A 21,075-nucleotide genomic window follows, 5' to 3' on the forward strand; every position below is an offset into this window, starting at 1 on the left:
TAGTAATATCTAAAAATAACTTAAAACTCAAATAGTGATCTAATTGATACAAAACATTTATGGACAAAAATTGGTTCAAAACAACTCTATCATTTATCTTTAGTATAGAATCATATTTTTTTCATGTTTTTAACTAGGGAAATAAAATCTAAATTGAATAAGACTTAATATATTAGATTCATTAAAAAGTTTAATAATTTTTAAAAATAATTTAAAACTCAAATAATAAATTCATTAATACAAAAAATCAATCCGTAAAAATTGGTTCATAAAGACTCTATTATTTTTTTTGGGTACACAATTATATTTTTATAAATTTTCTTACTATAGAAATAAATTTCAAATCAAAAGACACTTTGTATTGACTTTATTAAGGGATTTACCTTTTTTTGAAAATAAGTTGAAATTCAAAAAATAAACCTAACCCTTACAAAAAAATAATAAATGAAAATTGATATATTATGAGTCATAATTTTACTGTTCATTTTCTATATACTATTGCATTTTTAAATTTTTTTTACTAAGTAAATAGTTTTAAAATTAAGTGAGACATAATTAATAATTTAAATTCTTTAATAAATATTTAAATTTTAAAATAATTTAAAATTTAAAGAACCCAATTAATTGCATATTAAATCAAAGCTTTCTAGAATACTATATTCATAATTAAGTACTAAATACTTATATGTAATAAAATAAAAAAAATTGACTCATTTATATGTTAAAAAATTTGAACTTTATTTGTTATTAATTTTAAATAAAATATTATTAACAATTATTATTTTTAAATTATTATTATTATTATTCACAAAAAAGAAATCAATTATGCATTTACAAAGTCGTAAATATTCATATATTTTTTAACATATATTAAAATAGTATTTTTTTTAACACCAAAATAAAAACAATTTATTTTCAATTATAAAACTAATTTTACTTTTAATAAGATTTGAATTAAATTTAATTAATATTATATAAATTAAATTTATAATGTTTTTAAAAAATCAAAATTAAAAACAACTTATTCAAACAAATATTTTGTTTTTTATTTTTAAAAACAACTCACCAATTACACAATGTTTAGTTTCCAAAAAGCACTTAGAAAGGAAAAAATTTATTAAGGAAAATGGTTTTTTTAAGGTTTGATTTCATTATAAAAAATACGAACATATAATAAAAATTAGTTGAAAATTTATGTATTTCAAAATTATTTAATCTTTGTATAATAAAAAAATAAGTAAAATGAATTTGAAGAAGTATATAAAAATAATTTATTAATTTTAAATCTATTTTTTATTTTTCTTTCATTTTTCTTTTTTTTTTTTATATTTTCCTTCAAATTTTTTAAGAACCAAACGTAATAGGACTTCAAAGTTTTGAAGGATTGCATCACCATTTTAAAATGGTTATCTTTTAATATAAAATTTTAAAAATAATACTACCTAACATTGATAAGTGGTCACATAATAAAATCATTCTTCAATTTTATTTTTGAAAATTGTACTAATCACATTTATGACCTATATATTGAGAAAATGAATCATAATCAAGGGTTTAATTTCTTTTATGCTTGTTTTTAAACATTTTTATATGTACTACTACAACTTCTATAATATTTTCTGTCAACTTTCCCTCAACCTCCTCATCCTCATGTGGACCCACTATATTTCCAATCTTCCTTTTCCTTTCTTTTATTCATCTGTTTTCTCTTCTTTTCTCTTCTCTTCTTTTCTTTTCTTTTGTTTTGTCATGAACATGAGTCTTCCTCGATTTCAATGCAAAAGAAAAAGCAGGTTTTGGGGGGAATTTGAGAAATTGAGATCATTGTTCATATGATTTTTTTGACTATCTTTTCTTGGCCAAAGCATTGGAAGATCCATGCCTCTTGTGGTCCATTTTGGTGGGTCCAGCCCACTTTCTCACGTACTGGGAACACGCATCATTAGACTCATGTGGGTCCCTCTTCCGTGCTTCTAAAAAAAATTGACACGTGTAGGGTCCACGTTGTACGTTACTAAGTCTGACACAACCTCAGCCACACACGTGTACCTGCTGGTCGCACCTGTATAATTGTGGGTTTGCTAGCAGAAAAGGGTGGGACATTGGCCTGTTTGGAATTAATGAGGTTTAAAGAAAATCGATATTATTACAAGGTAAGAAAAAGTCATTCGACATTTAAAAGCAGCATTAAATGTTTAATAAATTGGATTATTAAATATTCTATTTTATGTCAGTTTTTCAAAACAAATTATCTTTAATGTGAAAATACTAACTTTTATGTTTATATATTCTTAAACCTTAAATTTCAAGTGTTGAACAATCAAATTGATACTCTTAAAAGTCTTGAACATCTAAGATCTTTTGTCCAATAACTCTTCCTTATTCCTTATCGCACAAATAGTGAGCAGTTTAGAAAAGTGGAGACTAGGGTTTTCTCTTATAATCGGACGGTGGAAGATAAAAGTGATGAAAACCTAATCCTTAAAAGAGTACTTGTAAGGATCCTTATTAGGTTTAAGTAACTTGAACCCACATAAGCTTGGGTTACTTAATTTAGTCTAAATTAAGTTCTAATTAATTAATTAATTAACCCTATAAGATCATCTAATTAATCAATTAACTCAATCTAGAGATGTTATTCACTAACCATTATACAACCTTATATAATTACCAAAACGCCCTTTTGCACATGAGTGAACCAAGAGTTGATCCAACCTTCATAAACCATGACAACAAGGTATATAAATTTGAGTAAAGACCATTGGGATCCATAGGATAATAGTAGGTCTCTCAAAATCTAATTCTTAAGTTGATTCAACATCTCACTATAGAGAATCAATTGCACTTCAATATCATATGTAAATAACAATGAGAAACTAAGTATTCGAGTTTGTGACCTTCATAAACCATGCCAACAAGGCATATGAATTCAAGCAGGGATGACTGAGACCTATAGGACAATATGACTCCCGCAAAATTCAATTTCGAAGTTAATTTAGCATTTCATTATAGAAAATTAACTACACTCTAGTACCCTATATAAATAACAACGAAAAACTAAGTGTTCAAGTCTTTGACATGCTATCTATTATATTCAATTTCCCTGTGAACTAGTGTTCATAATTTAACAAGGTCAAAGCTATCAACCTCTAAAGTCTACATCTATTATCCCTGAGTTACAAATCCTCCTATTGTGTGATCAATTTACATATTCTAGCTCTCAAAGAACTTTTGTCAAATTCCACTTAAATAATTACTATGACTGTAATTTACATGAATACACCTCCTTAAGATCACCCAAGGGGACATGCTGACTCTATTATGAATACCTATTGTTATCGGCTTCCATCAATAATGACTCAATTCATAAGGAATATATTACCACTTTAGGATCTCGCTCATAGGTCAAAGCTACTACTAACTGTGGCACAAATTCAATATTTTCTCAATATTGAGAGTTCCTATTGTGCAATAGAGGCTGAGCAAATCACTCCTACCATTCTTCACCAATTCTTTGAATCTTTTCATTGTTAGTTAAGAACCACCATGCCCCACAATGTTTGATAGTGCACCAACCATCCAAACCCATCATTCTTATGAAAGGAAGCCATCAACATCTGAACATTGAGCATTAGAGCCCATGCATCCTCTAAAATCAAGTTAAAGTGCATGTAAAGACAAGATGAAAGAAAAAAAAAAAAAAAAGAGGAAGGTAGATAGACAAAAATACTTTTACTTAGGTTTTTGTTCTTAGTATCAAGGGGAGAAAGTTTCTTTCAACTTGTATCTTTAGAGAGCTTTTGAAGGTTTTAGAAAACACTAGTATTCTTGACACAAAACAACTTTTACAAAAGTTGTTTCCTTTGAATCATTTTCACTCAATAGTGATTAAGAATTAAATTTACCTCCAATTTAAATTTCTTGCACATGCTTTCAAAACTAGCAAGTATGCTACGCTAATCATCTCAATGTGAGTTGGGGGCGAGGTTAGTGTCAAAGATGAAGCTTGTAGTTGTAGCAAAAGTAGGTTGCATCAATTGTTAAAGCCGCAAGCCACACATTTGTATATTTATTTGATATGAAGTTTTAAAGCGTAACTCTTGTCTATGACCAAAAAAAGTACAAACACATGACCTAAATGCAACAAAATCTAAGATAGTCATTTTTAACAATCCTATTCTCACCTAAATTGGATGATTTACTTTCATTTGACTTAGAATCACTATAAGTCACTCTCCTGTCTTTCTTATTTTTCTTGGGACTAACTTTTTTTCTATAAGATGATTCTCTCTTGAAATTATTTATTTCAAGAGTCAATGATTCTTTACTTCTATGAAATTTATGATTTTCTTTTCAAGAAGGCAACTTTATTGGAAAATGATAATTTTTCTTTATTCGAATTAGTAATTACTTATTGTTGCTTTTTTTATTCAAGAGAGAAAGATTCACACAAATGATTATTTTTTAAGTTTTTTATTCAACATTTAATTTTCTTTATGCAATTTTTCCTAATCATGTCCATGAAAACAATATCAAAGATAGGAATCGAAGAAAAATTTTGATTTGTAATTTTTTTCCCTACCCTAACACCAATTGGAAGTTTGAGATATTGTTTACGGAACTACCTAGATGTGGGTGAATAATAGTGCTCTTTAATTTAACCCAATATTTATTTTTATATTTCTCTTTAGAAATTTATCAATTAAAAGAGAAAATCAATCGCCATAAAGATAGACTATATACATGGAAAACCACTTACAAAGCCTTCAAAGACTTTGTAGGTGTAAAAACTTGAGGTCAATTACAACATAACTATAATCCACTAAATATAAAAAGAAAGCACATAAATTAACCTTGTAGTTGATACTTACTAAAACTTATACCTTAGAACCTACAACTACTTTTACCTTTGCAATGCAACATACTTTGTTCCTTAGTGAACTCTTCTGCACCTTTAAGGGATGTGAATTTCTTTAATGAAGCAAAAATGAAAACAATCACCTTTTAGAGTTTTAGATTAAGCGCAAAGAATAATGACTTAAAGCTTAAGCGATTGAGTTTTTTTTTTTTAGAATTCTCTCAATAAGCATATTTATATTAAAGAAAATCTTGTGGACTTGTAATCAATTTAAAATTCATATTTTACCACAAAAAAGGCAATAATTTAGGAAATTTAAGAATCATAGAAAGATTTGAAAAGTGAGTTAATTATGTAGCAACTTTGAATCTTTAGGAGTGTAAATCACAGAAAAGTGAATAGAGTCCTAAACCAAGATAAATGGAATAAAATTATCAACTGAATGTAAATAGTCAATGCACTAAAATGACCAATAAAAAAATGTTAGAAACCGAAACAATTTTCTTTATTTTTATATAAAAGTTATCTTTTAATTAGATAAATCATTTGATATAGATTACTTCATGTGGAAAAATCATGTCTCATCCTCAAGTAGTCCATAATGTTTGATGCTTATGATGAAAAACACACTATCTTATTTTTTTATTATTATTAAAATTGAATAATAACTCCCTAAGTTGCCGGAACAAATCAAAGATGAAAAAAATTGTTAAAATTAAAAATAAAATATTTAAAACTAAATATATAAAATAAAATATTCATTTCACTTAATACATAAATTTAAAATATATATATATTCTATAAAATTATAAGTTTAACTTTAATATCTTTATTTCATTTCTCTGAATAAATTTTGACGTGTAATATTCACTTACTTTTTATTTTTTAAGAATCCATTATCTTAATTTTATTTCTTTGAATAATTTTAAGAATTAATTTATTCTTTTGTGACCCAAACATTGGAGTATGTTTGATTCCAAGCAAAGAAGCTCCTAACTTCCATAACTATTGAAAAACAATTTTATACTATTCCCATTTTGAAGCCAATTTGAGATTCCCCTTCCATCCACTTCTCATGTGTATGTACATCTATGGTAGGTGTTAAGGTAGTCCTTAAAAGCGATCACATAATATAACATTTGATTTGATTCTATACTATATCAATTTTCTTTTTTAAGTTTTTCTTTTTTTCTATTTAATTAATTATTTTTTTTTGGATTGATTAATTAAATATGGACTCGTTAGATTAGATTAAGTGGTCTAAGCTCATGGGATGGATCTTAATTGATTAAGCTCGGTTGAGAGTCTATATAAATGCTATTCGGGTTTAGGGTTAGATTAATTGTGATCTTCCACTTTATTTCGAAAGAAACCCTAGTCACAACTCCCTCTATACAGAAACTCACACTTCTCCATGGGTTGAAGAAAGAGTCATCGGATAGACGATTAGGACATATTCAAGATTTCTACTAGGAATTGGAAAAAAGATTTGAGAATATCTAAATCTAAAGATATGTTTTCTAAGAATACCTTATATAAAGCTCCCAAAACATTCAACATATCTCTTCCACTTCCTTCATATACAAATACTTCTCACTTTCTCTTCCTCTAAAGATCGGCAAAAGCAACAACAATTGAGGATGGATTGTGATGTCTCGTATACCCCATGAAACATTTGCATCTTTCAAAATTTTAGATCTGAGTTTGAGAGCAAATTCATCCAACGATCCAGTCATGAGTTTGCTCATAAATGATCCAAACGAAAATCATTGAATTTTATTTCTTGAACAAGCATTCAATAAATCTATAAAAACATCATTTATGCCTTACCAAGAGAGATTTTCAAAAAATTCTTACTTCAATGAGTTTTACCTGAGAGAAATGCACTTCTCAGCCTGGATCTTCACTTTGGAGCACTCCTTCTCTGGCTGTAAGAAAGTTTAGCCACTAAAAATGAAGAAACGGTCTTCATTTTCGTTGTTTGGCAGCCAAGAAAGTGAGAAAACGATCGAAAGTAGAAAGGGTGTGTGGAGGGAGAATTCAAATTCCAAATTTTACTAATTGTCTCCAATTTTTGCCAAAAACCCTTAAATCCAACATTCTAATGATCTATTTATAGCAGTACAAAGTCCAAGTGATAAGTTCCCCTACTACCACATCATCCATCCCAAAGTATCTATAAACCTAAGTGTTCAAAGCCTATCAGAAAAATTACATCACAAATCTCAATCCAGTAGATAAAAGTAAAACAACAAAGTGACAACTACCTCAGATCAAAAAATTTTATATCACAATTAACAATCGATATAGCTTTGAAGCAGCCCTAAAATCCTAGCAAGCTCTCCTTTATCGGCCTATTTCAATACCCAGAAGCATGTATCAAAAAATGACATCATTTACATTGCTCTCTATCGAATCCAAGCCACTATGTATCGAATCCTTTCAATCTTGTTTGCCCACCTTTCTACCAAGAATCGATACAAGGTTTCTGGTGTCGAAATCACTTCGACAAACCTAACATGGGATCCAAATTGGCTTTTCCTCTTAATGTATGCTATTGTACTATGAGTATCGAAATGCAACCAACTTTAGATACACCAAAAGATGCCTTAGCTTCTAGTTGAATCCATACTAGGAGATTAGCTAATGAGTTCAAAATTTGGGATGTGACATAGTTTGCCAGTATCTACTCCACGACTGTAATCATTTACAGTTGATGAAGCTGTTGAAGCACCTACTTCCTTAAGCCAGCTGTGGGGATGAAAAATGCACCATTATCCAACACAGACGGGTAGGCTATGAATTATTACCACTTAACCCAGATACCAAGTCCACACTATACGCTCAGCCTGACACTATCAGACGACCCAATATCGACAACTAAATCAAGAAAAGGCAAGTGTGATAATACTAAAGAAGCTTTACCATACAAACAAGTTCTCTACTTATGAGAGATAGAGTCAAGCCACAAGAGCTCTATTATCTATCAGACGCATAGGAGATGCGTATCGGAGTTACACTTGAAATCATTGTTCAGGCACCTTCTCACTCCAAAAACTCCCGTGAGAGCTGGAATCTGATGAAATGCTTAAGCAAGTAGAGGCATGGAGAGACCTGGGTTGAGGAGGAATGATGTAGTAGAAAGTGTTTGGAAGATGGGCTCATCACAAGCAAAGCAGAAAGTGTCAGGTCATCACTTAATCAGACTAGTGTTCTAAGCATAGGCCCTTAATGAGGTTTGTTAAAAATTTAAGTCATCCATGCTTAAAGGAAGAGGAAGACGATGAAAAAGAAGAAAATCCAAGAGATCAAATGAATAATAGAAAGTGTCCTCAGCCTCAAAGAAAAAACAGAATCCATGGAGTGCTTAAAAAGAATAAAATGGTTATTTATGATGTTGCTGACGAGCTAGGTTCATAAACTGTTCATGTCTCAAAACCAGAGACCGCAGACTGCAACTTATAAAGAAATTACAAGTTCACATGTGAAGTCCTACAGGCTAACAGATCTATTAACCTTAAAATCCCTACTTCTTTTAAACATCGCAGAAGGGATGCAAGAAGAAGATGAAGTAAAGGACAACTACCCTATAAATTAGAAAGAGCTGAATGTACAATTATCATCTGTACAGTCAATTTACAGAAGTTGACTGAAACAAAACGAAAAAAGAAGAGAGCCTCAATCGCTACCTGAAAATGCAATATCACATGGCCTTCCTAAGAATGGTCTTTGACAACCTTAACACTGCTGTAGAAGCGCTTGAGGTCCTTCATTGCCTTTTCCTCAATCTGAATCGAACGGATTGATGAGGGTGTATCAACCTCCGGTTTGAACCAGCGGTTTGGCCCAGTGGAGTCTGATGGTGAGCCCTGACCTGTGGCAATTGAGAATCCAGCTGTTTTTACCTTTGGGCTGTGGGAAAGAGTCTGCAGTTTTTTACCCTGCATCATGATAAAAGAGGGAACAATTGTCAGCAAGAATATAATGAAAAAACACTGAATTTAATAAATTAGAATATGGCAGAAAAACAAAGAGACAACTCCAAACTGTAGGCTTGTAATTGGACAAACACACAGGGAAAGTTTGAAGTGGCAATTTGAAGATACAAGTACAATACATGAGCAAAATAAGGGGCAGCAACTATCTGGTAAATTAGGAATCCATAACTTGCAAAGGAAGAGTTACAGACATTTCATGACGTCAACAATTTCCATCAATTTAAATTCTCTTTGTATTCCTCTTTTGCCACCTAACTTTAATAGTAGATCAAAAATTCTGTAACAAATCTGCAGTATGAATTTTACACAAACAGGTGATTAGAGTAACCAAGTTTTAACATTAAAGGACTAATTCATCTCCCAAAATCTCCATTGTCAAGTTTTATAATCAACAGGCAATTACAGTGGATGGGTGAGTGAGTGTATGCATGAACATGCATGTGTTTTTTGCAAGCGCTCTGATGTGTGTGTGAGAGAGAGAAGGGGATGTAAATTCCTATACCTGCTGCATTTGGATGTGCCTAAGAGATGGTCTTGAAAGAGAGGGTGGTGTCCCAGAAGACACCCAAGGAGGTGTACATTTTTCTCCATCGGACACCTGTGGTGTGCAAGCAGAGACCACAGGTATAGGATTGGAGGGTAAAAATGAACTCAATTTGACCTTCCCACTGCTTCTATCATCAGAAAGGTATTCCACCTGATCTTTACCACTAGTTGGCTGACTCTCCTTTGTTTTGCTCTGCTCATCCAGGATTTCACGAAGTGATGTGGGTCCCTTGGAAATTTTTGCACCTCCCCATGCAGGGCCTTCACTTTTGGGTGTTGGTGGAGGAGCAGCATCTTTAGGAGCATCATCAAGAGCACCACTCAGAAACATAGAAAGCCCACCCTTCTTGTTCTTCTTCTTCAACGCTGTTGAACTCTTACATTTTGGCAATTCTAAGATTTCTTTCTTCTGTATGCAGAAAGGGGACTCCTTAGTGACTTGGTTGGTCGGAGTTCCTTCAAACTCTGCATCCCCCTCCTACCAAATGCCACAGTTCCAACAAATTAAACAAAATTTTCAAATATTCTATTTTAATTTTTTATATTTTATTGTTTCCAACTTGTCATTAACTTGAAATAAATAGATTCAGAGAACCTTACAAAATGTTAAGGCATCAAGAACCAAAGGAGGTACATTCTAAATAATCAAGTAGGAACCTTTTTATTTTTCTATATTTTATCATTTCCCACTTGTCATTAACTTGAAACACATAGAGTCAGAGAACTCTACAAACGTTAAGACATCAAGATCCAAAGGAGCTACATTCTAAATAATCAAGTAGGCCTTGGACAATTGACCCAACCAAAGATAGAAATTGTCCAATTAATTATGCATTCTTGGGAAAATTTTGAGGAAGTCAGATAATTCAGTTAAGTTCAAACATTAACAGTTTTTTGTTTTTCTTTTCATCAGAGAATCTACTGGATGAGATTGTCACTGGCATATGTAAATCCCTAGCAAAAACATTTGTGTGTTGATGTTACATAAGGTGATCATCTTCTCCAAGTGGAAACTGGAGACCATAATCTTAGCTTAGCTGTTTTGATGGTCAAAATTGTCAGGCTGTTTCTTAGTTGGAACAGAAAGCAATGGATCAAAATTACCTCAGAAACACAATTTTCTGTCAGAACTTGGAAATCTGCATCCCACTTTAAAACATGATCATGTCAATAAAACATGATCATCTTAAACTTTCCTGGCCCAAAATGTCAACTCCCTACTAGAAAGAAATTTGTAACACTGGATGTACCACTTAAAATCCCACATCCAGTCAAAAAAATGTCACCTAGAAACAGCACATATTTTTAAATATTGATAGATAAAGGAGTTCTGAAAGTTTTGAAACCTTACCTTATGATCTGAACCTTGTGGGATTTCAGCATCGAAACCCCTTACAGGATTGGCTTCTAAATCAGTCCCACAATTAACAGACACAGCTTCAACTTGTGCTACCACTTGCTTGCTCTTTCTCCTCTGTTTTCTTGATACCTCCACCTTTCTATTCCCTTTTCCATCTGGTAAAACTGAAGATGATGCTTTTGCCTGTATTATCTCAAACGGAACACCAAGTTCAACAAGTGAGATCTCAAGAGCCGACTTTGTTTGAAGCTTTGCAATCTGCTGGTTATCGAGAAGATGCCCATTGGATTGCTTTGCTTCAAGCATCTCAATCTGCTGCAACTTTTTCCATAAAGCTCGAACAAGTTTGAAAGTGCCTTGATTGGGATCATCTTTGGGTTGTAAAAAGCAGTCTAATCTCTGATCTCTTTCTTCCCTTGAGGCAGGTTTCTTTGAGTGGTTGTCACGAGTTCTTAGTAAGTCACTCTTACTATCCTCCTCTTCACTATCAATAATAGCAGGAAAAGTAGCAGTTGGGGTTGGGAGTCTCCGATAACTCCACGGTTCAGATGACCTCAAATCCAACAATTTCTCAAGATTAGCAAGAACATCAGGTGATGCACTTGCAATAGCATGTGCTGAGACTGTAAAAATATAGTCCAGGTTGCGAATAGCAATGTCCTGCATGCACATTATTGAGATGGGTAGCTTGATGAGCAAAACATTTTGACACTCCAAGTTGAAAAAGGATGAACCACCATATAGAAATAATTATTGTACACTTGCATGATATGGAGATGCAAAAAGCTATCTATTAGATAATCTTAACTTCCAAAATTAATCCAACAGCATATAATGTAAAATTAGATGCTGTAGTGTCTTTTCTTAACAAAAATGCAAGGCAGATTGCGAAGAAAACAGTCCATTGGACAAGTGAGGATAACCACCCTAGGTTAATGTTAATATCCAAGTAAGAATGACGCAATAGTCCCCGAACTTCTAGAGTATTAATGGCTTCATGGTCCTTGGGCATTTCATTTTAATGCATGGTACATTTGTAATAGTACAAATGCCATCTGTAACTTTCAAAAGTTCAGTTCTTTACACTTGGCTTGGATCTTCAAAATTACTAGGAAAAAGAGAAAAGATAGAAAGGGATCTCAAACTCTCTTTGATGATTTGCCCTGGAAAATTTGAGGTTGTATATAATATATAATTAAAATTATTTAAAGGCTGGTAAATTTTCAAATCCTCACCTTTTCCTTCTTTATTTTCTTTCTTTTGTCTTCTCCCTCAAACTTTCCATGATCCAAATGGAGCCTAAAGGTTCTAATATTTTTTGTTTTAATTTTATTTCCAACAATCAATTACTTATGGGATACAAACATATACTATGCTAAACAGACATAATACATAGTCCTTCAAAGTTTGGCATTAATAGTACATGTGGAATAAAGGAACAAAGAACTCTTTTAATTTCCATTTGGCATATTATGAACATTATGTTTGAATTAAATTGTGCATGTAAGAATTAGAATCTTACGCAATTCAGCATTTCAGAACACATTTCTATTATAAAAAATTCATCCAAATATTCAAATGTTTCCTGAAGTTTAAATCTGGGCATTACATCCCATAGTGCACATTTTGTCTTTGGAAAGCTCAATGACATCCAAAACTAGGTTATATCACTACTAGTTATGACTTGGGACCCATAAGATAGGGGTCAATGATGGCAAATTATGGAGCTACTTATATAGTATATAAACAGGAGCAACAGCTTCCCGTCCTTTATTTGGAAGTAAACCAGAAACTTGGTGCCATATATAATATTGAACAGCAGCAAAACTCAAACCCTCCCAAGTGTTTTAACAAGAATAAACAAATAATGTGAATATAACAATATTAGATAGAAGCATATGATATATATATATATATATGGCAGCTGACCCCTCCACCATGCTGACTAATGTTGTATTTCAGCTTATCATCCAATTTTAACACACAGCAAATCCATTTTCCACAACCAGTCAATACCCCATCACGTTAGAATCAACCAGAGACAACTTAGACTTTGAATAGCACTTACCAGAAGAATTGTACAGATACAATTGATAAGCATATGGATCCAGATGGTAGAGATCCATTTCAAAATATTGCAAACAAAGACATCAAAATTTCAAGTATGGGGGGTGGGGGTTGTCTCAGATATATATGCTGAAGAAACTATAATTTCTTTCCTTTTAAAAAAAAAAAAAAAATTGTTGTGAAATTACTACAATGGATTGCTGAATTTTACGTGATAAAGCCAGACAAACATGCTGAACAAAGATGTGGCACACATTTTGGGAGTTATAAAGTTTCAAATGTTTTGTGACTTCTGCCAACAAACCTGCTTTTGGCCAAAAAACATCAAATCGTAACATTTTTTTTCTGAAATTTTTTAAAGAATATGAACATATTTGAGGAAAATGATGATAGTCTATTAGGGAGATACCTCACAGTGCTTCTTCAGATCATCTGCTCCCAGTGAATCTGCAATTTCAAGCATTTGTACAGCATTTCGGGGCTCAACCAGACACTCTGCTGCTACCTTTTCACAAAGGCTTTTTAAGCTTGGTATGGTCCTATTCCCAGCATCATCCTTTTGTACAGTAGATAGGACTCCATCAGACTCCATATCATTAAACATAAAATCTTCATCTAATTCTTCTAATTCGTCCCCAACCTTTGGTTTTACTTTCTGAGGGTTCTTGGCCACACTGGGAGGATAGGCAGGATGATAGAGAGAACCAACAATCAAAAGATGTGTTTCACCAACTGAAACCGAGGTAGACCTCTTTACACCATGTAACCTTGTTGCAACAGGTGTCTTATCCTTATCTTTCTTCCCATCCCACATATAAACATCACCTGTAGCTGTGACTGCAGCAATCCAGTACTTTCCTGCAGAAATGCTGGATACAGTTCTTCCACACAGAGAATATACCTACATAAAACCAGAAGAGGCAAAGGAGCAGAGATGAAAACTAAGAAACCTGTTTCACTTGGGACAAATGGAAATTCAAAAGGCACACCAAGTTCACTCAAGCAAAACCTGCTGGCATCTTAGATCAGGATCGGATGAAACCCAATAAAATATCGCGCCATCTTCTGTAAGAGCCATGCTATGGACCATCCCTGCAGCTATGGAAACCACATGAAGCCGCTGGTGAAACTTCAAGGGAGTGCTTCCATTTTTCTTTAAATTTCTAACAATGACAACCCGTCTTGGAGTAACAAGTCGGTGACCCCAAGTGAATATCTGCCAGGCATGGTCAACCAGATGCATGAATTCAAAAATAACAACAGGGAAAAAAATTTACTATGACATAAATATGCTTAAAGTTACCTCTCCATCAGCTCCTAAAACAATTGTATGATATTTTGCAGCTGCAACTCCTTTGAGAACCTTTCCCTTCAAGTATTCAACCACTCTTGGAGTGTAATTGGAAGCTGAGTTAGAGGTGCCATAACCAAGCTGACCCTTCTTATTGCAGCCCCATGTAAAAACTTCACCGGACTCAGAAATTACAGCAGTGTGCTTGTTTGCAGCAGCAACAGCAACAATTTTTGACTTCAGGGAACTCACTCGTCGAGGTATGGGCTGCGTATCCACAGAAGTGTATCCAAGCTGACCCTCTAAATAACATCATTTGAAATTCGAATTTCATGAATCATCAAAAGTAGTAGAATGTAATTGACTAAAACATTTTTTTCTTACTTGTTCATTTTTTTTAATTAACCTAAGACACAAGTAGAACAAATCGGCGTTTGTTCACTTCTGATAAGCAAAAAGATGGTAGGTAAGTGATTCAGATGTAATATGGCCCACAGAGCTGGATTCAACAATCATAACCAATTGATTGGATTGGCAAACTCAAATTCAGAACTTAGTCTAAAATACCCGCTAAAAGTTTACCTCTATTGGATCCCCAAGTGAACACTTCCCCACCCTCTGTTGCAACAACAGTGTGATGTTTAGCTGCTGCAATTGCCTTTACCCGGCGTGAACCTAAACCCATAGTCACCTGGCGGGGAGTGATAACTGCAGCTTGACCACTGCAAAGAATAAAGAAAAAGGCATTCGATTGATGATGCACAAGTTCTTTAGTTAAAAACTACAAACAACTAAAAAGGGAATTTTCCTAGTGATGGAGATTTGATAACAAAAGTATTGTTGCAGTCAAGCATCACAAGTAATAAATCAGTCAAATCAAAGATCAAGCCCAATGGGTGATTCTCATTGATCTAGAACCATTGAGTGGATTGGTTTATTCAGCAAGAGTTGGATGATTTTAAATATTTGAGAATTTTTTTATTAAAACATCTCAGAGGAAAAGGTTTCTTCTAGTTTACAAAGAATTTAGTCGATGCATAACAGACTTCACTCTGAACTCAGCGAAGCACAATTAAGATCAAATAGACTATCAAGAGAATTGATGGTAAAACACAAACAAAAGGGATGCCATCTATCTTGTGCAGGTGCAGAAAATGAATTTACAAGCAGGACCTAGAAAAGAGATCAAACTCAAGAGAGGATTCTCTTGCATCAATAGAGGATCAATTAGTTTACAAATTGATCAAGTCCAATAAGTACATCTCATAGATTAGGAAGACTAAACATTTTACTTATTTTCACAAGATTTATGGTGACATGTGAATATTTGAAAATTTGTGATTGGAAGAAAGTGTCATTGAGTACCAAGTTTCTCTACATTAGTACAATATTTAGAATATTAATTTTGGTAGTTTGAAATATATTAAGTGTGGCCAGGCCTAGATTCCCTTTCACATAAAAGGAGAGCAATTCATGGTCCTGCAGAGCCTTCAGAGTCTGAACAGTGTTCTCTTTTAGATTAGATGATCTTGTGCTGCACCACATAGCCACATAGCCACATAGCCACATAGCCAAGCATCCCATTTTCACATGTAGGCCATACTGGCATTGAGCTTCTCACTTTTTGCCCCATGCAGCTAAACCTCTGGCAAAAAATTAGCCATCTATACTTTTCACCTCCACAATATATATGAAATTGTAGCAGACAAGAAGAGGGACATGCAAAGATGAAATCTTTAATGAGAAAAGAAAGCATATGCACATTCACATAAACAAGTGTGTCTCTGTATCTATCCATATATGAATGTGTGTTATGTATAAGGATACATATGCATGCCAATAAATTGCTGTGTACATTAATGCAATTATGTCTTTTGTCTGCAAGGTTTATAATTCAAATTTGGCTACAAAAGGGAGCTAATTGAATATGAAATAGCACCCCAAAGCTTGAAATTTTTCAAAACTGAAACAGTCTTAAAGCAGGAGACTGTGGCTTGAACTGTAAACAAACTATTAACTTCTAAATTGTCCTGGAATTTTAAACCCGACTCACAAGTTCAGATTAACATTGTTAAAAGACCTTATACCTGTGGATATCAAATTCAGGGTGCCCAAGACGGCCCCCTCTCCCAAAACCCCAAGTATAGACTTCTCCACGAGCACTGACTGCAACACTATGGAACTTTGCGGCAGAAACCGATTTAATGAAAGTGCCATGAAGTGAATCAACTTTGCATGGTAGCTTTTGTATGTGAGTGTTCCCAGTTCCAAGTTGATAGTTCACACCACTTCCCCAACTAAATAACTCCGTGGCAACTAAACAGACATGAAAAGTCACTCAGGTTATCCCTAAAGATTTCCAACAACCACATGATTCAATAAATTGACAAGTGCAATAACCACCTGAATCACGTTCACTGCCAACAACCTGAAACACAGGCCCAGAAACGAGATCCACCGGTATTCTGGATCTAGAGTCTTCTAATGTAATAGATGCACCAGACTGAAGAAGAATACTTGCCACAGCAAGGTGACCAAAATGCAGAGCCCTATGAAGGCTACTCCATCCCGATTCTCCATCCTGACACAGAAAATGAGAAGGATCATGTAGAAGAGGAATTAAAGTATTCCTGCTTTATAAAGCCCACATATAAGTCTTCCTGCATATGCAGAATCTACAATCATCCCCTTCACAACAGAAGCAAACAAAGATATAAGCATAGAAAACAAATGTAATTATGGGGACTAGTCAGTTCTACGAAAAAAGTAACAGCTGCATATTAATTCTTCCCAATTAGTGCTGGCCTATCAACACTACTGATGTTTCAACAGCCAATTACTGAGTAAGCATTTTCTTTTCTTTCATTCCCTTTTTTTTTTTTTTTTGTGATAGGTTATTGAGTAAGCATCCTTACAGCAGAATCAAGAAAACAAATATCTCCAAAAAAATTGGATATACATATCAAGGAAAATATAAGAGCATTCACAATGTTAACAAAAAAGTAGAAATCTTTAAAATCGCTTCAACAACTGATCAAGGGAAATTTACAAAACTAGTAGTCAGCATAATGAACTACATTTATTCATTTGCATCTGAAAAAGGATAAAAATAAAAATTAGTTAATAATGCACACATTAACCCTAAACCTTTATCGAGAAACAAAACTTAGAAGACATCCATATATGACATGAAAACATTCAAATAAGCCAACAGATCAGAAGACTTAACACACCCTGGCATCAGGGTCTGCACCAGCTGCAAGTAGCCTCCTAACAATGGGAATGTGGTTTCTCCATGTCGCAATATGAAGAGGTGTAAGGCCAAAGCTGTTCCTTGAATTGATATTACCTCCATTCTTCTTCAGTTGCACCAGTGCCAAATCTACATCAGCCAAGGACCCTTCACGCACAAGCAGCCACAGATCTGTCAGAGATGCACTTGATACAATTTTGCGAGCAGCTGTATGATGATTCTGCTTTTGGCCAGGAGGTGGAACTAAACCCTCCATTAATCTATATTTTTCTCAATAATATATACTCTCTAACCTTGACAAAATAATAACTTAAATCCCAGTGCTGACTCCTTGCTTCTTGCCACTTAAGCTAACAATGATTATGCCTTTTCACCAGGTGACTTCAAGAGCTAGATTGTCCAAAATCCTGTTAAGAAATTAGTCCACACCAACTGATAACAAGCTAATGTGGCCCTTGAAGACATTGATTGAACCTAGTCCATGTTGCAGTCACTTTTTGAATTTCATGATCAAGAAAATGAAGAGAAAGCCATTTAGATGCATGATTGAAAATGGTTAACTGCTATGCCCCCATCATCATCACCTCCAGTATTATGAACACAAACCAGTTGCAACAGCCATTCACAAACTCCCATCACAGTTCATGGGCCTTAAATGAGTCTCCAACTAATGGTGTAAGCAACAAGCTGCATTTGAAATTCTAAAGTCAGTAGGATATATCTTCTGGAACAAATACAATAGCTAAAAATCAAAATGGAATGAACTAAACAACAAATCATTCATGAACAAGCCAATAACATTCATACTTTTATATACTATAGCAAATACAATATGTAAACTTCCCTATTTAATTGGAAGGGTTGAATTGCTATTACAGTAAGTACAAGAAATGTAGAACTATATAAATGCACCCGATCATCTTGAAATATGAAAGAACTGTTCAAGGAACAAGCAATTACTTCTCCCAAAATTTACCAATTGACTGAGCCCCTTGTTCCATTAACTTATCTTTTAGGGTATCCAACATTTTCTCAAATTTATGTCTAAAAGTGTGGATAGATGCAAAGAAAATTTCAGATCTTATATCCTTTCTCGGAAAATTGTTTTAGTGAGACACAAATAGAGAGAGAGAGAGAGAGATGAAACTGTGAGAAATTGGGCTTTGTTGGAGCTGTTTGATGACAGAGCCACAATGATGATAGTACTTAGAATTGGGGGCATTGCAATAAACAAGAACAGAACCGCTGTAGCATTCATGTTTTAGTGAAGTCTCAGTGGATAACAGAGGACATGGGTGCAAGTTGTGCAGGGGTAGGACCAATCACCAATGGAGCATCAACTTTGGCATTTGAAAAAATTCAACATTTTCTTGTAAAAATTATGACACCAAATATGTGGAAAAGAGAAAACAAGTTGTACTTTATGTTCAGTGCTTGTTATAATGACCCACCTGAGAGTGCAGGGATTCTCATTGATGAATCTTGAACTTCAGGAGAACAAGCTTGAGATGGGTCATAGTTTACATGCATTTGTACACAGTTGAAAATTGAAAAATTATCTATATTAAAGTTCTAATAATAATATTTGATATTTTATGCCAAGTTCCAACAAGAGACATGCAGTGGTCCATAATACTTGGGAAAAGGGCATGATATCCATGTAATAAAGAAGACCATGTAAACTAAACATAGAGATCTATCTGGTTAACCATCACCGGTAGAGTACCAGAAATGCCTCTAATGCAATTATAGGTGGACAAGACAATCCTTTAGACAAATCAGGAAGACGTATGCATATAGCCCAAGAGGCGGTTTTAATAAATGTTAGTAAGAATGTGTGCAAAATTATATAAACACAGATCCACAGCTAATTTTAAAACTATACTTCTTTTTCCTTTCGTCAAAGATGGAAAGAAGTCCAGCCGACAGGTATGAGTTTGGACATCCATTTTCTCAGTGAACAACAACATTCACAGAAAAACTTTGAACATTATGGAATTTAAGCCACAACAAAAGTTTTTCACCACTAGCACAAAATATACTAGAAACTAAACTGAATGTAAGATAATTGACCTAACTTTGAAAGATATCCAAAACCATTCAACCATGGAAGGATTATTTCAATTTCAGATTGGATACCAAATCTGATCTACATGCAAGAACAGCACAAGAAGATGCACCCATTGGTCAAGACTCATGTGTTTCAAAGACGAATTGAATTATTATAAAGGAAAACAACTATCTACCAGTCAAATCAGACATTCAATACACCAAAATGCTGGCAAAATAAAAACTACGAACCAAAAATGAGAATTACCGCAATGCAAAACAATGGATCAAGCAGCAAAACTCGAAACCCAGGTCCAAAAACCCATGAATTTGATCAAGTTATATCAAAATAAACAACACCCAATACACAAAATCACAAATTTCGACAAAACACAGAAGCCCCAAAACCAGAGATTGGTGGAACAGCACATACACCCACCCACCTAAAAATGGTGGCTTCAAAATCCGCCAACAAATCAGATAACCAGCACCCATCAACAAACACTCAAAAAATCACACAAAAACAATGAAAAGCCACCCCATAAACAAACACAAACGCACAGAAAATACATTGAACAACCCCAAATCAAACCAACCCAGAAACAAAAAACACAAAATGCCAAATAAAGAAGATGGGAAGACGAAAGCATCACCTGAAAGTTGGTAAAAATCTGAGAAATGGGTGGAGAGTTGTGCGTTAAGAAGCAGAGAATGGAATCAGGGAATATACCCCTTCCCTCAAAGGCACAGAGATGGAATCAAAGTAATTGAAGCCGAAGGAACGCCTTTCGGGTATCACCAAAATATTTGGACAGAAAAGCCCTTGAGATCTGTGGGAAATGGCGAACGTGTGGCTGTTGAGTTTGTCTGTATTGGAGTTTTGCCACCCCTTTCAGAATTCAGATGCCAAGTTGCCAACAACCAAACACCGCTTTAATAAAATTTTCTAGGGACTTTCTTTCAATCTCTCATTTCTTCGCCTATTGCCTCTCTTTTCTTTTCATTTTTTCTTTTCAAATTTCATAGAATTAATTTTTGATATTCTAAGCATAATTTCTTTTATAAAATCATGAAAATTACATGGAAAAATAGAATGACCACCCTCTATTAAAAACATCAAATACAATAGCTTTTGTCTAAAAATTCAATTAAATACTCTATTTCAAGCCCAACATTTTTTAAATAAAATAAGGTTAAAATATAAAAAAGAAATGACAAAAATATAAGTAATTTTTAATATATGGAAATTATTTTTTTCCTAGTATTATCTCATTTTTTAATGAAATATTTCGAAAAATATAAGTAATAATATAAAATTTAATCAAATGAAAAGTGTCTTAAATTCCTAATTAATATAAATTATTTTTTAAATAATATTATATATAATATTTATTATAATATTATATTTTTTTAGAAAATGTCTTTATAAAGATATTTCAAATTATGAGAGAAAAAGGTTATCAGATGAATATAAGTTTGTAAACACTATATAAGGTGGGGCGAGAGATTTATTATTTAGAATATGGATATAAAGAGTAAGGAAATATAGGATGTCTTAAAAACTAATAGTTATATTTTATTTTTTATATATATAATATTCTATATGATAAAATGAAAAGATTTTCTCTCATAAAGATATTATTATGGTCGTTA

General features: G+C 33.4%; 1 protein-coding gene across 2 annotated transcripts; it reads right to left on the reverse strand.

The window, feature by feature from the left end:
- Positions 1-8,222: 8,222 nt before the first annotated feature.
- Positions 8,223-20,274, reverse strand: LOC117920258. Of its 2 annotated transcripts, XM_034837687.1 has the most exons (12): positions 20,076-20,274; positions 17,354-18,060; positions 16,524-16,701; positions 16,208-16,436; positions 14,703-14,842; positions 14,133-14,422; positions 13,839-14,045; positions 13,239-13,730; positions 10,754-11,422; positions 10,507-10,551; positions 9,359-9,880; positions 8,223-8,799 (listed from the first exon to the last, which is right to left on the reverse strand). In XM_034837687.1, exons 2-12 carry the CDS (start codon positions 17,627-17,629, stop codon positions 8,575-8,577), a joined length of 3,273 nt encoding a protein of 1,090 aa, XP_034693578.1. In that variant the 5' UTR covers positions 17,630-18,060; positions 20,076-20,274; the 3' UTR covers positions 8,223-8,574. The 2 variants fall into 2 exon arrangements, with proteins under 2 accessions (XP_034693578.1, XP_034693579.1); XM_034837688.1 differs by lacking the exon at positions 10,507-10,551 and having other exon boundaries at positions 20,076-20,273.
- Positions 20,275-21,075: the final 801 nt, after the last annotated feature.

This window comes from Vitis riparia, chromosome 8, assembly GCF_004353265.1.
Source record: "Vitis riparia cultivar Riparia Gloire de Montpellier isolate 1030 chromosome 8, EGFV_Vit.rip_1.0, whole genome shotgun sequence".
Taxonomy (NCBI): Eukaryota; Viridiplantae; Streptophyta; class Magnoliopsida; order Vitales; family Vitaceae; genus Vitis; species Vitis riparia.